General features: G+C 37.1%; 1 protein-coding gene across 2 annotated transcripts in view; it reads left to right on the top strand.

The window, feature by feature from the left end:
• The window catches only part of LOC5572358, a 305,718-nt gene that overhangs the window by 217,284 nt on the left and 68,767 nt on the right, over window positions 1-19,667 (top strand). For both annotated transcript variants that reach the window (XM_021849977.1, XM_021849978.1), the window contains exon 4: window positions 17,278-17,390. In XM_021849977.1, coding sequence (XP_021705669.1) covers window positions 17,278-17,390 — 113 coding nt within the window. The remainder of the gene's footprint in view (window positions 1-17,277; window positions 17,391-19,667) is intronic.

Below are 19,667 nucleotides of genomic sequence, written 5' to 3'. Positions count from 1 at the left end.
CAACCAGCTCCCATTATGAGGGAAGTTGAGGATGCCATTCAACAGCTCAAGAGCAACAAGGCCAGGCAAGGATGGTATCGGAGCCGAACTCATCAAGATGGGCCCGGATAGGTTGGCCGCTTGTCTGCATCGGCTGATAGTCAGAATCTGGGAAACGGAACAGCTACCGAAGGAGTGGAAGCAAGGCGTTATATGCCCTATCTATAAAAAGGGCGACATTATGGAGTGGGAAAATTATCGTGCATTCACTATCCTAAACGCCGCCTACGAAGTGCTATAGCAAACGAGTTCGTGGGAAGTTATCAAGCAGTTTTGATTGACTCGACAACGGACCAGATCTTTTCCGTGCGGCGAATCCTCCAGAAATGCCGTGAGTACCAGGTCCCTACGCACGATTTTTTCATCGATTTCATGGTGGCATACGACAGTATTGACCGTGTAGAGCTATGGAAGATCATGGACGAGAACAGATTTCCCGGGAAGCTCACAAGATCGATTAGAGCAACGATTGACGGTGTGCAAAACTGCGTGAAGATCTCGGGCGAACACTCCAGTTCGTTCGAGTCTCGGCGGGGACTACGACAGGGACTTTCGTGCCTGTTGTTCAATATTGCGCTTGAAGGTGTCATGCGGAGAGCCGGACTTAACAGTCGAGGCACGATTTTCACGAGATCCGGACAATTTGTTTGCTTCGCGTACGACATGGATATTATTGGGAGAAAATTTGAAACGGAGGCCGATTTGGAAGGATACGCTGGGCAGGGCATGTTGCAAGAATGCCGGACAACAAGCCTGTAAAGATGGTGTTCGCTACAAATCCGGTCGGAACAAGAAGGCATGAGGCACAGCAAACTAGTGTCACCAAGGCATTTAGCCGCTTCGTACTAAGGAGTGTGGGTTCGATTCCCGCCTCAGGCCGTAAAACTTTTCGACAGGAATGTTTTCCGACTGTGCCACTGGGCGTTGCATGCTAGTCCGTTGTCTAGTGTGGTGCTTCCTTCAATGTGCCCACTGGGAGCATTTAACGTGTAGTGTCTTTTAAGTTATTACTTAGATCAGGACTTCCAAAACAAGTCTGAAGAGGTTGGTATTTATGTAATTATGAGTTTTTTTATGAAATCGAATAGAAATGAATACAGTGGAAAATTGTTCAATTGTTTTAATATTCAAATGCCGTTATCGAGATGGAGCGTTCAACTACATTCGCGTTATTCATTATTTCGGGAGATTGTGGTGCTTCGAAACGATTGAACCGAGTGAATAGGCGAAATATTGTTGGCAAGGTTTTATCAAGCTAATTGATGTAAACCAAATAAATAATTAAATAATAACATCACTGCCCATACTCGCATAACAGTCTCATTTTCTAGGGGATTTCCTATATAAATAGGACTGTTATGCGAGTATGGGCAGAACAAGTATAAGGAAGCGGCCAGTGAATTATTATAAAAAGAATAGTTTCGTTTCGATTCAGATGTAAGTCACCTTGTACACTCCCGTGCAAAAGTTTGGGTTCACCCCCTCAAAACATACAAAAGTTTTCTGTCCATATCTCTGTGATTACACGTCCAATTGAAACTCTTTAAGCCGCATTCAAAAGGCAAAGAGTTATTTTTACTTCGTATGTATTTTTCCAAAAAAATTTTGAATTTTGTATACTAAATTTTTACTTAAAGTTGTAACATTTTTCAAAAAACACACTGAAAAATCATATCTAATTTCCTCACCATTGGGTCGACCAAAATTTTAAATCAAAGTGTCATTAGAATCGTAATCTTATATTCTTTGAAGAGACCCCACGAAATTTTGGCGGAAAAATCTGGAAAGTATTCAAAATCAATGAAACAGTCAGTCAAGTCATCGTGCAAAAGTTTGGGTTCACCCCTCAGTATGATACAAATCGTGCAAAAGTTTGGGTTCACCTGTCAATTCGTCTCGAAAATATTACATTTTTCCGTATTTCTACAAAAAAAAAAAGTTTTTTGCTAAGTGCTCAGAGTAGTGCAAAAGAAAAATTATTATTTTCAAAACTAGTGTCGGTCTAAATAATTTAAATCCGTACCAAGAGGGTACTCGGACGGTTGTCACCGGGTGGTGAGATATAAGTGCAGCGCTAGCCTTCTTAAAATTAGATTGCATCGGTGATAAGTGAAGTGGATACAGGAATGACAATTCTGCGTGTTGGTCTCGCGTCTAAAAAAGCGTTCCGGAAGCGGACATTGCCCGAAATTGGATTAGAAGATTTGGTGAGTTTATTCCGATTGTTCACTTATATGAAGTTTTTTTTTTTCTGTTGTGTGTACCCTCTTCTCAACCGTCGCGTTTTTTTTTTGTAGCGGATTGTTTTGTTTTTTAGAATATCTCTTCGCTTGCTTGTTTACACAGCCGTGTAAACTATTTTTTTGTTTTTTTTTTTTCTCGTTTTTTCTTTCTTTTTTTTTACATTTTTTGTTGATCCGATGACCCTGGAGGGATCGGTTTCGCTCTTTATTTGTTAAGGCGCGGATAACCTTACACATATTATTTGGCTGGGTTGTAGTTGAACATAACGCGGAAAACTATTTAAAAAATAAATAAAAAGTCTGTCATCTTTTGATTGCCGGCATTCAAAAGGTTTAACTTCAAAACACTTTAACAACAATGCTTTTGGTCCATCGCTAGCTTTTGAGGCGAATCCTATGACCTTTTACCCCTCCCAACCTCCACCTCCGTAGCACTTATGAGGGTGTCGCTGAGTCGCTGGCCTCTCGCTAAGTAAGTGCTACATCAAAATTTCCTCTCCCTATTCCAAGTTACGGTAAAGATGGGCGTGGCCGGGAATAGCAATATTCATGCTTTTAGTTGTCTTGTTTAAGATTGAATCAAGGTTTACTCCTTAACCTTGTTTCTGAAAGCAGTCTGGATGAGATTATTAAAAAGAAACATGAATATTGTTAGTATCCAATCAACGAAGTATACCGTAACTACGCTAACGCTAACGCTACGCACATTTCTCCAAAAAGTTGTGTACGGGAATATTATAAATCTAGTTGAAACCTACAACTTTGCTGAGCACCGATATGTTTAAAATCTTATGAGTTACATGCGAATTCCGAATTTACTCAATTCACAAAAATGACGTTCTCACAGTTTTGCCTAATGTATGGCCTTTCGAATGCCACAACAATAAAAATAAAATGGATCAAAGTCCTTAAGTTATGGGCATTTAAAGGTTCCATGGGTTTTAAATTTACTTATAATTTCAAAATCACAAGAATTCAATGTTCAGCAAAAATGTGTATCATTACTTTCTTTACAACTCTTTTTAAGATCACATTCACATAAAACTGTAAACCAAAAAGTTAGAACAAAAAACTAACTATACTAATCGATAATGTTGTTCATAAAAAAGTTTTCTAAAAGATCGCAGAAGAGTTTAACCACATATTCCCTCAAACAAAAAAGCTTGAGTCAACCCTATTCAACTTTTTTTCTTCTAGAAGATGCAAAACTCAATTACGTACAACTTCTCCAAAGACATCATACGTCTAAAATCGACGAGAACCTATAAAACATCATGTTCCTGCTAAAATGTCGATTCGGACCATTGTGCAATCACTTCACTACTTATTGGCGTTGCATTATCAATCGCTCTGAATGGAATTTGCGTTTATTTTTTGCAAACAATCCATAATTGGTACCATTTTTGGTGAATGTCAAGAACACTATTGCCATAAATAGTATAAAGACAACAACTTTAAAAATCTATTTTTAGAAGCTTTGAGTCAATTTTAATTATTTTGTATTATTCGTTAGGCTTCAAACTAATCATTAACGTCGATAAGTAATGCTTACTCTAAATAAATGCAGTTAGAATCTGATTTTTATTCATACTATTGACATATTGTATCCATAATTGATACACACTCCACTTATACGAAAACTTGTTTCGATCATTCGGCCAAAAGATTTGTCCTTGTTTCCAAACAAATTTGTTCTCAAAATAAAATACTATCCCATTACTCCATTAATGGGGCACCATTACTCCGCACTTGTCATGGAAGGTTTATTTTTACTGGATAAGGTTGAAAAATTGCATGATCACGATTTACGTTATAGTAAGTCATCATTTAACATACACTCTTAAAAATAATGAAAATTACTGTGGACGTAATTTTGGTTATGACTGAATGACACATGATGTAAGTGATGGAACGACACAAAAGTGTGTCCTTGAAGATGTATTGAACAAAAAATGTGATTTTACATGCTAAAAGACACGAAAACAATGGAACTGTGATCGACATTTCCCGAAACAGACACTAACGTATTTTAAATTCGTCACAAATTTACGCCATTCGGCTCGCTTCTTTTATGTGCATCCTAAAAGACGTAAATCACATGATTGTTTCGTAGTGTGTAAAGTAAAAATGGTGAGTGATGATTTACCACAAAGTAAATCGTGAAGATTGGCTCAATTTTATTGTTGATTATAAAAAGATATATGACTTTTTATAATCAACAATAAAATTGAGCCAATCTTCACGATTTACTTTGTGGTAAATCAACACTAACCATTTTTACTCTGATAAAAATATAAAATATAAAAAAACTTCCGTTAGTAATTCTATTTTGAATGTACCTTCAGCAGCTCTGCCAACTTATTTGCTTCAGGTTGTAATCACATTTGAAATATCACGTCACTTGGTCGCTTGGTAACTCATTGAGCTTTTCTGCTGGTGATGTTTATTTACGGCTTTGATGTTTTGATTGACAGTTTTTTTTTTTAATTTTATGCCGAGGATTGGAGTGTGAATCCCATATTTTTCGGATTGATTGATACCCATCAGTCGTAGATGACGGAAGTGATTAATTTAAAACTGAACAGATTGTATGACGCCAGTAAAAAAAGTTCTACGTTGTAAATTGTATCCACTGACTGATGTATGCAAAGCTTCTTGATGAAAAGACTGGTAGGTATTTCAGATATAATCATAACATATAGCTTCTCTCCATCGCTTTTATACGATGTATTTCAAGAAACGAAGCAAAAGCCTTTTGCACTCTACCGGGAATAAAATTTACGACGGGTACGACGTCGGTTTTCATTATTTATAATTAAATAAAAGATTGAAGTTTAATTTCCCAGACATTATTTATGTGAAAATAAGCACCCAGCAGAGCGGCAACTTCGTTCGGGGTTGCTACTTCTGGTATGTGACATGCTCCACATCTCCACATGCCGGTTTAGTGCAGTGTGGAAACTACTGGCACTGTAACATGTTGGATGTTACGAACCGAAGCGGAGAATAATTTCCAATTCACCAGAAGACTCCCTGACAGATCCAACGTCACTGCTTTGCAACCCAACTTTGCATGTCTCTACAACTATAAAAGACGCTCGGTAATTCCGTCCTTTGCCTCCCGTACATGTAGGGTAGAAGGACCGGTTTTGGTCAACCTAAGAGATTTTTTTTCAAATATGTGAAGCTTTCAATCCATATTATGTATGAAAAATATGGAACAGAGCATAAACCTTATAAATCGCGTAGGTCAATATAGGCCGCCAGAACCAGTTTTGGTCACATTTTTAAGCTCGACCAGGTAACCATAAGCCGTGTATCGAGCCTTGTCCTAATAGCTTATATCCTTATATGCTATTTAACGGCTTATTGGCATTAAATCAGACGTAAACCAACATCATGGCCCAATATTGGGCTTATTTATTACATGGGCGGTTCCTAAATTAATCAATCAAACTGATTTTTTATAAGAGTGGCTAAATTAGAAATAGAAATGAGGTGTATTGGAGTTAATATCATATGAAAAAAAAGTTTTCCTTTTGTTTTTCGAATCGCTTTGAACGTTCATCGATTTTAAAATGTCTTACATTTTAATAGCAAAAACCGGTGCTCTTACCCTGCTATGTATACTAATGTACATACCGGCAGGAGAGGCAGAATTCACGCAGAGGAAACTATTTTACAGTGCACCGTTGATATCATTTCCAGTAGGGTAGGATGTTGCTACTGGTGCAACATTTCTTGGAAAATGGCACATTTTAAGAGAGAAAGACTGTATGCGACTAAGACCGCCGCCGGCAGTAATGGTTGTTGCTGGAATGGAAGCATGTTAAACCTCCGAAGGATAATTCTGGGAAGCCTTTTCACTATTTATGGTCGTTCGGTACATAAAAGAGATCATTTGCAGTTTGAATACTGAAGTACCACCTTCACCGACTGTGTCGAGGGAGAAATGGCTTACCAATGGGCTGGGCAACCATGGGTTGATTCGTTCGTTTAATGATGGCTCAAAATAGCCGCCACCGTTGGGGAATTGCGGGCGTTTCATTGCAAAGTGATGTCCGAAGCACTTACATCCATGATGTGCTGGTTGATGATTTCGGTTTTGAAGTAGAACCATCAACGGGAAGAATTACTGTAAAATGTTAAACGAACTCTTCTTGAGCTCATGTGTAATCTCCTGGATATCATAAGACTTACCTCTCATCATGTGTATACGACAATTTTTCATAGATTTTTATATCTTCGCATGCGGCAAATTTTGGTGGAAATTCATATAAATTATCAATCTAATATTTCACTGCAAACTCATTGCGCCAAAAACAAGTGCTTTGAGAATTCTCAGAATTCTTCTAGGGATTTGTTCAGAAATACATCCAGACATCTTTATTGACATTTTTCCAGAATATATATAGTTTCTAGCAATTACGTCAGGAATTCAATCAGCGTTTCCGGTGTAATTTGATCAGTTTTTGTTGGAGGATTTAAAGTACGAGGGTTTTTAAGTGACTCACTTAGGGTGAAGAATCACTGTTGTAATCTTTTAAGAGCTCATCCAAGGGCAACATTTCAAATTCTTCCAAAGATTCCTAGATTTAAAAAAAAAACCATCCTCAGAAACATTTCCATTAACTTTCACAGTCATCAAACAGTTGTTTTTCAAGTTTGCTAAGGATACCTCCAAGCACTGTTTTAGGAATTCACATAGAAAATTCTTCCAGGAAGCTTGCAAGAATTCCTGAAATAATTGGCATTCCTTTTCAGATTCATCGTATCGATTTTAGAAGGAACTGTTAAGAACTGTTAGTTAAGAAGAGCAACAGTTAGATTTCGCCGGATTTGGTCGGAGTATTCCGGATCCGGTAGGGTGTGGTGTGGACATTTTCTGATCATCATATAGTTCCATCATGCGACGGCTCAAAATACACGATTTGTCATCCAGGTCGAAATGGACACCATGCCAAACACCAAACACAAAATTCTTCTTCTTCTTCTTCTTTCTGGTGTTACGTCCCCACTGGGACAGAGCCTGCTTCTCAGCTTAGTGTTCTTATGAGCACTTCCACAGTTATTAACTGAGAGCTTACTATGCCATGACCATTTTTGCATGCGTATATCGTGTGGCAGGTACGAAGATACTCTATGCCCTGGGAAGTCGAGAAAATTTCCAACCCGAAAAGATCCTCGACCGGTGGGATTCGAACCCACGACCCAACGATTTTAATTCCTACAAGAAAATATCTACAGGAATTTCTTCAACAAGGAATTCCTGCAGGAATGTTTCCAGCGATTCCTTCATAGATTCCTCCATTTAAATTTTTGCTAAGATTCTTTCAGGATTTTCTCCAAGAAATCCTCCAGGATCTGTTTCAGGAATTATTCTTGGCAAGCTCCGGAATTTCTCCAGGGATTTTTCAAGCGATTACTTCTGGTATTTCTTCAGACATTCCTCTAGAAAATAATCCAAGGATTCTTGCTGAGAAATATTCAAAAAAGTTAAACTAGGACAATTTCTTTCAATGATCACTCAAGATATTTCTCTAGCGATTTCTTTAGAATTTCCTCCGAGGATTCCTCCACGGATACATACAAATATATCTCCAAGTAGTCCTCTCAAGATTCTTCCAGGAATTATTCAGGAACTCCTCCACGGATCGCTCCAGGGATTTTACCAGGAATTCTTCCAGGGATTCCATTTGGATTTCTTTAAGAGATTCCATCAGGAATTCCTCCAGGTCTTCCGTTAGGATTTCTTCCAGAGATTCCATCAGGAATTCCTCCAGGTGTTCTACAACTCACAAATTCCTCAAGATTTTTTTCCAAGAATTCTCACAGAGCTACCACGAGGAAAATCACTACATGACTTATTCTAAGGATTTTTCCAGGTAATCCTCCAGGATTACCCCAGAAATTTATACAGGGACTTGTTTTGGGCCTTCAAAAAATCCTCCGGGAATCCTCCAAGAGGTCTTCTTGAAATTTCTTAAGAGATTCTCTCGTGATTTCCTGCGGGAATTTCATCAGAAATGATGCAAAGAATTACTTCAGGGATTATATTAGGGAATTCTCTTTAGGCTTTTGCAAGAATTAATTAACTCATTACGCGTGGTAAAGATGGATAATTTCACCCATAATTTATCCATTTTTACTACTCGTAATGAGTTAATTAATTTAATAACCATGCGGATTGTATTACCGGAAAAGCTCAATATATGTGTTACTATCTTGCAAGAATTTATCCAGGGATTTTTCTGGGAATCAAACCTGAGATTCCTCAAGAGATTTTTTTAGATTTTTATTTGAAGGTTCATCCAGGGATTGCTCCAGGAAAGGAAAAGTTACCTGAGAAATCCTTGAAGAAATTCCTAGAGAAATTCTTGTAAAGTAATCTCTGGAAAAGTTCCCTGAGAAATCCTTGGAGAAATTTTACTGGAGGAATCGCTGGACGCATTCCAGCAGAAATTATTAGCGAAATCGTTAGATAAATCCCTGAAGAGCTATCCCTGCAAAAATTAGATTAACTTCTGGTAAAATTCCTGAACGAATTGCTGAAGGTATTTTTGGAGCCCTATCGGAACCGGTCTGGTAGCGAACAAAATTTCTTCCTGGAGGAATCTCAGGGAACCCGCTAATGAAATTCCTGGAGAAATGGCTACGATGACAGGGCCAGTTTACCCTTAGTAGAAAGCCCCCTTTAGACCCAATAGTGGCTTTTTTCGGTCGTTTTATTATGAATCGTTGCAAAATATATTTTGACATGAAGGTCAGGAGCTATTCAACTAAGTACCTTTGATAGGCAGTTCGATTTTGTTTAATAAATGATCGAAATAAATAGTTTTACTTAAAATTTAAGTTCCCTTGCCCCTATAGTAAACATATTGTTCCTATTGTAGCACTACTAAGCGAAACTATTTATAATTAAACAAAATAATTAAAAAAATTAAGAACTTTTTTACATAAAATTTGCTCAATATTTTAACCTTTACAGTACATAGTTCATTCATGTGGAAGAGCTTGTTAAGCACCTAGTTGAGAAGAAGGCTACATTGCGGTTGGGTAGTAAGGCCATACAAAAAAGGATGCGTATGAGAAGATCTACATTCAATTCTGTGAGAAAAATCATATTTTCTAAGCCGTAAAACGTCAGCTGCACAGACGTCCCAAAAGTGTCCATTTGTAGCCCTATCGGAACCTGTCATCGAATTTACGAAAATGATCAGAAACATTTTAAAATTCATGACATGGCATTTATTCACTTCTGGGTACAAATTCATGAACTTTAAGCCGTCAAAAGGTATCCGTGCATGATATTTTAGAAATGTTTCTTTAGAAATCCGATCGAAAGCGATATCCGGTGGCCATGCTCCCATTTTGTGAAACAAAGTCGCTCAAAAATAACGCGATTTGTGCAAGATGGATAAGAGATGCTTCAGAGAAATGTTACGTAATTAATACATTAATAATTGTAATTATTTATTGAAAAATCACAATCTACTCTTGTTTGATGCAGTAATCAAATGTGTATAAATCAGATTTTTATCTTCACTAGTCTTGAAATGGTAGCATTGTGAAGTCGTGCCCATACTTTCTGGGAAACTCTATAGTCTCCAAACTGAAACAGGTGATACATTCTGTCAAGTAAATCAATATTACATTGATATTTTTCAATTTGCGACAAGGTTTCTAGCATTTCTCACTTAACTTTCATTATGAAATACCATAGGTACCCCAACAAATTTAGACCTATTTCCAAAATTATCACCGAATTCGATATTTTCAATGCATGAATCCAAAATGGATTGTTTCATGATTGCGAAGTTACAGAATTTTGAAACTTCGATGACGGTACCCAGTACTGTAAAGGTTGAAGGAAAAATATAAAAGTCTTGTTAAAGCTCAATTTTGATTTATGTTTTGCCTACGCCCCGTGAAGCTAATGCTACTATAGGAACATAAATGAAAAATAGTGTTGCCATAGACACATATGCCTATGGTGACATAGGCGGTAATAAGTACAAAAAGGTTACTGGTCATTTGGCCGAATACTGTTTGACCGAACGCCATTTGGCCGAAAGGGTTGGTACACCAAACTTACTATTTGAATTTTCACAAATTCATGAAATCTGAGTGTTGAAGAATAATTTGGATAACGTACAAATAGGTAGGCAAATTGTGTTCAATAGCCAATAGTTTAACACTTCCATTTCACTCCCAGCATTCAATTTTCATAGCAAAGCTTAAGATCCCAAATCAATTAAAATGTCAAACAGGATTACTTTCTACTGGTACTTATACCGCAGAACAAACAATTTCGCAAATCCTTAAGAACGTTTCGATTACAAAATTAGCACATCACACACATCAATTCCATTTAGCATATTCTCTCCAGGAACCGCAGCTTATCGAGAGAAAGATTTCAAAGATACAAATGCATCTCTACGATGCAGTGCAGAAGCAACCATCCACCTACCCGATTTAACACATACCGCAGCAAGTTTCTGCTTTGGTCAGTGGCACGACACAACGGTTATTCGACCTTTTCCCTAGCCTTGCGAGCTTCACAGAACCACGCCATGGTGTATATGTATGTGTGCCCTGTACGTATGCATCATGTGTATATTACACCTTCATCTGTTTTCATCTTCATTCCCACCGTGACCATCCATTTTGCATGCTTTTATGTACGGAAAGCGCAAAAGCTCTTCATTTCATTAAGCAAACAAAATTATTTCCAGCAAGACGAAGGATTACTTAGAATGCTCTCTGTACCTGCAGCATGTTTGTGGAGCGAATGCACTATAGTACTGCTGAACAGTCAGCCAGGAATCCATTTACAGACAATGGGCTGGAAAATTAAAGTGTGGCCAAACTAGGTTTATCGTCTTAATTGATGCAACATCTTATCTTAACTTGCTATTTGGTGTTTATTTTTGTTTCAGACAGGACTGACATATAAATGTAATTTAAATCATCAAAATTACTATGGGAAAATATTGAAAATTACTTAATCTTCAACCTTTTTTTTCATCCTGATGAACCATAAGCTTTCAGATGATGCATAACATTAGGGGAAAACTTCATTTTATGTATATGAATGTTGTACTTCATCTCAATATCCCAATTTAGACTTAATAAAAGCCAAAAAATAAATGTTGATACAATTTTGAGCAAGGGTGATAAGAATATTAGATATGTTTCAAAATGATAAAAAATATAAAAATCTCGAAATCATTTTTGGTTCGTTTTGACCGCTTCGTTGTATGCAGCCCGTCTATTGTGCCATGGCTAAAGGGGCAGCTGCGGGGTGTTTGAAAGGAAACTTGCTTCAGGTTGAACGGAGCTGATCACGCTTTTCAAATGGCCAGACAACACAAACGGGACGGAATGCATTGCATAAACTAGCTGGCAACAACAACAGCACAAACCGACTACTCCACACGACGACGACGAGGACGACAACACTCGTTCCAAGGAAACGCTGGGGAAAAGGAATCTCCCTCTCGGCCTTATACTCCTTTCCCAGTAGGTACCTTCTTCCGTTCAGTTCTGTCAAAGACTGAATTAAACTGATGAAAGTGAACATGAATGTGAAAAGGAAAGGTCAGATATTGTTTTGATGAATATTCATGACATGGATGAAAATTATTCATACACATTGTTTGATGTGTAGAACCAGCTTTGGCGGCAACACATCACCATCACTAGCTTCATCACTTTTGATCCAAGCTGCACTGACTTTTTCTCATACAATAAATTTGCGTCGAAAATCGAACACTGTGATGCGAGATAGAAGCTTTACCGAACTTTGAATACGCAGTAGCTTCGAAATTTTCACGGAAAAAGCACCTAAGCAAATCTGTAGAGCGAACACAATTGGTACGTTTCAGGACCATCTTCTAATAGTAGGTTACAAAGTACAGATTTAGTTACAAATAATTGGTAAAAAAGATAGTTTTTTTAGAGAACGATAACTCTAATTTAAAACATCAAAAAACTTATTTAGATCCAGAACCAAAAACAATTAAAATCAACGTTGGTAAGGTGATTCCGTTCGAATTGACAAAAGTCGATGATAATCGGGGATGCTACCTACAGAATTGCATGCAAGTTAAACGATATCACTCATCAGCCTGGTACGGGATAGCGTTCTTTTTTCGTTATGGTTACTTTTACTGGGGAAAATCGAAGTAAACATATGATATAAATGATTGATGTTTGATCGCTTCATGGATTTACTGCCTCTTGAGAAAATTCTCGAGAAGGCCTTGTACGTTCCGTTTTGTCGTATGTATTATTAAGATGTATGAGAACTAGTTAGCGATTTTCAAGGTTCCAATAAAACGTGGCAGTGTCTTTTCCTTGCGATTTGAAAGGGAACCTTGATTCCCCTTATGAAACTCAAAGTATCTTACCTAAATCCTCTAAATTCAAAAATACTGACCACGATTGCTTCTTTACTCAAATACAAGAGCCTGGGTGGTAGCTTGCTTCGATTTCCTACTCAAAAATATCGATGCCGCTTTCAGCATTCTCCATATTAGAACAAAACGCGCATTCTGGAGAAACGCCTTTTTTCACGCTTAAAATATTTGACGTTTTATCTTTTCGACGTTCTGTCCCATTGAATGTTTTGGGATTCGATGTTTTGTCTTGATCATTTGAAATAATATCAGATACCAGAAGGGCGTTTGCAGAGGCTCGTGCACCGCCTATTGGAAGATATGTGCTATTGCCAAATAATATGTCTATAACATCTTCCACCTTATTAGACACGGTGAATGCTGGGCATTGCGTGCCGTTTGTACCTCACGTGCATGCAGGAATAATATAGACCCCTTTATGGTGAAGATGAATCGAAGCCAAACTTCAAATTGAAGCAAAGAAAGCACCACGGGAGATGAACTAAACACAAAAAGTTATGTATTCACTCTACACTTGATTTCTAATCACTACTTTTTTGATCCAGTTTCCTAATTGAAAGTAATTTACGTTTTTCATTATTTTCCATACGTTTTGACAGTTCTCCGACTACCATTCAGTGATCAGTGAGTGGAATACAAACAACAGTGTCGTCGCTCGGCGGCCAGTGAGAGAAGCTGAATGTTCGAAAGGTTGTTGCCTGTACTTTTTGCAGCTGGCGCCAACTGTTATCGTTTTAGAACGAAATAAACAGTTGTTACCCTATTGATGTACAGCCAAATAAACAAAATAATAATAATGTGGTCCTTAGGCTATTGGCTGCGTTACTGGCCTAGCAATTTTAGCGAAAATCGGGTAACCAATCCGGAGGAAACTTTGTTCGTATGCTGACAGGGAAGGTAGTGTTTGCTTCTGCAAGCTTGGAACTTCTGTACTCTGTGTTACAACACATTCCTATCAGCAGCAGTTAAAAATAACAGAAGTAGATATAGTTTTTTTTATCCAGATGGCTTTGTTCTCAACTTGTTATACTTTTAGTAACACATTTATAACAACATTTGTTATATTTTCTACATTGCATTTATAAGTGTTGCAAATAACATCCGATGTCATAAACAGTAACATAGTTTGTAATAATTGTGTTATTTTGTAACATCCCTGCAACACATTCTGTATTAATTTAGTTTTAATTATAACAGGGTTTGTTATATTTTAGTTTTATTTGGTGCAAATTTCGTTAGAATTTTTGTTATTTTGACTACTAACGGCACATGTTTTATAACAACTGGTGATATAAAAAAATCATATCAGGGGAACACATTATGTTATTATCTTGTTTCTTCCGTCTAGTCGAGATCATTCAAAAAGACATGCTAAGTAGAAATTGATAAGCGTGGATTTCAATTGTTTTCTGTCTGTCCGTTTTGTGCCATCGTTGTGAACCACGGATGCAAACGAAGATTTGCACCAAAATTTGAACCGCGTTTGTAATCGAGGTACTAATGGACTCGTTTTCAGAGGCGTCGCGTGGCCAAATTATCAACCTGTGCAATTCTAAATTAGTGTCATTTTATTTTTGCCATTATAAGGTATATCTTGCAAACCATTTTGTTATAAATTAATAAAAAATGTGTAACCAGTTGTTACTATACTTCTTTTTAAAATATAATTAACTCTTCCTTACCAAAAAAATAAATAAAATTAAATAAAAATGCTATGGGAGACGGGATCTTGAAGATTTTTTGAAATCTGATCCGCCCAACTGTGCACCCGAATATCAAGTCAAAACCATTTTATGTGGCTTCCGCGAACAGCCAAAACTGGCGTTTGAGTATTCCGCCGTATAAAACTGAAGGGGAAGAGGAAAAAGTCAAATTAAATTTCATCAACGTCACCAACTGCATTTGATTGGTTCGACGTTGTCGTCGTAGTCGTCAACGTCCGCGTCAATTCGGACAGGCTTCAATGGTGGAGTTCGATGATCTGGCCAACAGCGAGACGGAAAGAAATCGAGACGACAACCCTGAGGACAAACAAGCGCAGGGCACCGAAATAATAAAAGCCTCCCAGCCGTCGTCGTGCCAATAAAATGAATTGCAATTAAATCCTACCAATCAATTCGCAGTATACACACAAAGTGATAAAAGCTTCCCAGTAAAAATGGACGGAAACTGTGCCTTAGCAAGCGCAACCGCCCACCCACTCCTGTAGATGATTCCCGATCAGAAAAGAAAATGAAAATTATAACAACCAGGCATGTTATTTCAAACAGATTGTTTCAATCGAAAAAGTGATATAAATTGTAGGTGTTAAACTAAGAAAACACAATTATAACAGGTCATGATATAGTTTTATCTGGAATAAAACAAAAATATAATTATAACAAAGGTTGTCGTGCACCCAATTTTAACTATTCTTGTAATAATTATAATGTAATGTTGAAGTGGTTTTAGATTGGTACTCTGTCAAATATCTAAATATAGCAATCGGTGATATAACTAACTAATTTTCTTATAATTGAGATATTTTCTAATATTTCTTTCTGATAGGGATTTGCCTCTCGCGTGTAAAGGAGAGAATACGCGGAGCGTCCATTAAACCACGACGAATGGGAAGAACCGTCACCAATAATGTGGCCCCTTTTTTGCGTTATCGTAAGGCTTCTTTTCCAAGTAGCGCGGCGACAAGTAGGTTTAATGGTAGAACACGACATTAAGAAAATTGCTTCTGATTGATTCAATGTCAACACGGACGGATGCCGGCGTGCCGATTTTTAATTTCCTTCGCTGGTGGGTGCGAACATTAACTAATGAAGGTTTTCCTAGCTGATTTGTTTGGTCGATTGGGTGTAATTACCATAAAACGAATAATGTTTTAATTGATCTTTTTCTAGAAATGGAAATTCTGCATATATCTAAATGGCTTGATCACACGTTTAAAAAAAATGTAAAAAATATTCTATTAGGATTTATAAAAAAATTGCGTACCATCTGTAGCTTTAAATATCAAAAAAATTACGTGGATTGTCTCTTATTTTTTGTTAGAGACCATCTGCAGCTTTGTTTTAGTCACATTTTTGTCCACGTAAGGTACTTTGAAATAAAAATGTCCTGTTACACTTGTTTGTGATGATTTGTGATAATTATAGCTCTTAATTATTCTCTGTTATTTTTTTTTCTGGCGTCTCATTAGATCATTACATTTTTTTTTTAAATAAATTAAATTGAGATGTGAACTTTTTTTACAACCTGTTCTTTTTTTCTGGCTTTACGTCCTACTGGTACAGAGCCTAATTCTCAGCTTAGTGTTCTTATGAACACTTTCACAGTTATTAACTTCCTTTATGTTTTTTTTGCATTCGTATATCGTGTGGCAGGAACGAATATACTTTATGCCTTCAGATGTCGAGAAAATTTCCGTGACGAAAGGACCGACCGTTGGAATGTCTCCACGATATTTTAAAAATTATACATCGCATGAATTTCAAAAAAAATCTAATAGGTGATTTAAAAATAGTAATATTTTTTTCTATTATATTTGGAAAGAAAACAAATGTCTGACTAATGAGACGATCGCTGCAAATAATGCAATTTCTGTAGATACAATTTTGTCTGTCAGTGGAACTTCAACTTACATAGAAATTAAAATTACCTCTTCGCATCAATACGACTGAACCGCGTCATCCTTCTTAGTCATTTTACAGGATGATGCGCCATGATGTTTCTACCAGTGAACGAATCTATGTGCACCTGAACGAACGGTGCTTCATTTCGATCAACGTCAGCTTCGACAGTGCCTTACATGAGACCACACTTCCATGTGCATCAAACAAATAATCATTTGCTTCCGACAGACTAGGACCGTATCTCATCGCGAAACGCTGATCTCGGCAATATATTTTGTATAGTGTCATCAGTGCACTATGGGGGCTTAGGTGGTCAAAAGTTGAAAATGAATCATTCAAAGTAGCTTATTGATCGTGTGTAAATTTGATAAATAATGAGTGAAGTTATAAAAAGTCAATTGTTCAAGTGGGATTTGAACCCATGGTTCTTGTTTGTCAGACGATTTATCAACTAAGCTACTGAGCCACTTGGCGATTCAGTACAACTCAGTTCTTATTTGTATGAATCCATCTTTTTTAATTAAGTGTTTGGTATTGTAAATTTCTGAATGATAAAACATCATTACTTTATTACTTCTGGAAAACGCTAACAAATATTGGCTTTTTATTTGTATGAAAGTACCCCATAGTGCAGCTGTGGTCGCATCACAGTGCTACTGTGTTTATGCGCTGACAATGACAATGACAACGATAATGATAATTTGCTGTTTGTCGATCCGCATTCGATTCGCCTCTGTGTAGCACAAAAGCTCCTCGTTGGCGGCCGATGATGATGGTAGCTTGTAATTATAATTAATCTATTGATGGGTGTACGGCGAAACGGATAATAGATATGTGTTACCGCTAATTGGATTCCCCATTTACGCATATTCACCGTTCGACTGTGCGAATTATTTTGCAATACCGTCTGTATCAAACCACTAACCGAATTCTCTGTTTCTTTTTTTTCAGATATCACATCAGATGAACCAAGTGTGTAGTTCTATATTGAACTCCACCTTCCAGAAGCTACAGACACAGATGCTGAATCGTTTTCAGATCGTGAAAGCAAAAATGCCACGCAGGTAAGCGCAACCTTATCGACCGCATAAAGCTATGCGCAATTACAAGACCCAAGTAAAGGGACTTTCCGTTATCTTGCGGTATCGCTCATACACTACCACCCTAGGCTTGGGTCCCGTCACATTGCTCCATCCCTGGCAATGAGATAGCGGACTCTTCAGCTAATTAAGGTCCATATGAAAGCAATGTTCACGAACGTAAAATCGACTTCGATTAATCAAGAATGCGATCAAGAAGACCTTGATCAGCTGGCAACATAAATGGAGGGACGGATAAATGAGTGGATCACTGCATACTATAATATCACAGGTGTCAAAAACACATGGTTTAAGTGGTGGTTCTATACCATTTCCCGGAAAGACATTTCCCGGGAATCATTTCACGGATACTCCATTTCCCTGAAAGACATTTCCCGATATGACCCATTTCCCGGAAAATCGATCGATGATTCATATTACGGACACTTAAGGACTCAGGGAAATATAACCCAGCATAGAGCATACAAAATAAATCATTCTGTATGATTCCTTAACGTTATCGAGCGTCGGAAGCCCTTTACTTTCGAACGGTGGGTGAAGAATACGCTTCCGCAACTTCAATAATTTTAAATAAATCAAAATGTGTGGCCTTTTCATGATTCTTATTCCGGACGCTTCCTCACTTTTGCCTCATATTCCGGACAGCTCATGATAATCATTAATGGAACAGTCAAATCATCAATCGAAATCGTTAAACCACCAAAGAGACATCTAAGGTAGTTGGGCATTATAAATTTTCAAAGATATTTATGGAAAAAGTTTACTAAAACGAGCCTTCAAATTGAGAACTTTTGAACAGCAAAAATTGAAACATTTCGTGTGAAATGTTTCCCATACAAAGTAGAGTGTCCGGAATTTGAAGCTGTCCGTAATATGAATCAAAACGGTAATCAACGTCGATTTTTTTAAACAAATGATGTACCGTCGTAGGAAGTGTGACAGTGGGCCATTAGGGTGAATTTGGACCACTATTTGTACAGCAAAGTAATATCATAATCTTGCAAACAATGTGGCAAGTTTTAAGAATACCATGAGATGCAACGAAAAAGGCGGTCAAAGTCTCCCCTAGCCCAATGTCACCCCACATGGCGGTAATACTTTAATGATGTATCGAAAAATCATACTTGATTGAATCCTCACTTTTGCATGTTGAAATAAAATATCTAAATATTTACCTATTTACTATAGCGTGAATTTTACTTTTTTTTTTCTTATATTTGATATTCTGATTTCAAAAGCAGTTTAACCGGCTAATTTTATAGCACATTGACAAGGCATATTTAACATGAAAAACATATGCTATCCATCAAATGTTCAGTTAGTGAGCGAGGTTAAGGGTTGGACTAAATTTTTTATTAGATCGAGAATTTTTACGAGTAGGTTTTTTTTTAACAATCTAACTGCAAGCTGAGTTAAGTCTTTTTATATATCATGTAGACCAATTTTCTAGACTTCATATCTCTTCGAAAGGTTTTCAACTGTAGACTTACTTTAAAACTAAATAAATCCCAAGATCTCAAATTTCAAACCTCTTCATCATCTATGTGCTGTATGTGAGAAACTTTTCGGCCGGTTCATTTTCGTGTTATTCTGGTAGAGTCCATACTGTATATATTTTCATAGGATAATTGCCCTTCTTTTATACATAGGCTGTTCTTTCGAGTTATACCATTATAGCAAATAATAATGTTAAAAGTGATAAACAAATTCATCAACATGAATTCCAATTAAAGGTACTGCCATTTCCATAGGTAATCACCCTTCTTTTGAACATTTGGCATTCTTCCGTACCATTCAATTTGTGCTCTAAAGGATGCAAGCTACTTGAGGTATTTGATTTACGATTAAAATTAGCAATATATTTTGAGAAAATGAACACAATTTCAATTATAATTGAAGCGTATCAAGTATAATTATTTATATTATAATATCAAGGACTCGTTAGGCTAGGCAACATGAAAAATTTCACACCGTGATATAGAAACTCTAGTTTATCATCTAGCAACACGGCTGGGAGTACAACAAAGTGCCCAAATGCAATTCAACTCAACAATGTGGTAGAAGCGCTTTGCCAAACGACCAATGAGAAATGGTCTTCTTTGACAGGCAATTGGGTTTCTTTTTCGCACTTTGACCTGACAGGTTAAGACTAGACCTTCGTCTGGCGCATCGTCTTCTTCATTTTATTTTTGGCATTATGTGATAACTGCGTCAGAGCTTGCTTCTCGGTTAAATGTCCAT

This window comes from Aedes aegypti, chromosome 3, assembly GCF_002204515.2.
Source record: "Aedes aegypti strain LVP_AGWG chromosome 3, AaegL5.0 Primary Assembly, whole genome shotgun sequence".
In the NCBI taxonomy this organism is placed as follows: Eukaryota; Metazoa; Arthropoda; class Insecta; order Diptera; family Culicidae; genus Aedes; species Aedes aegypti.
Note: the sequence above shows the minus strand (reverse complement) of the source record. Positions and strands in the feature narration are given on the sequence as shown.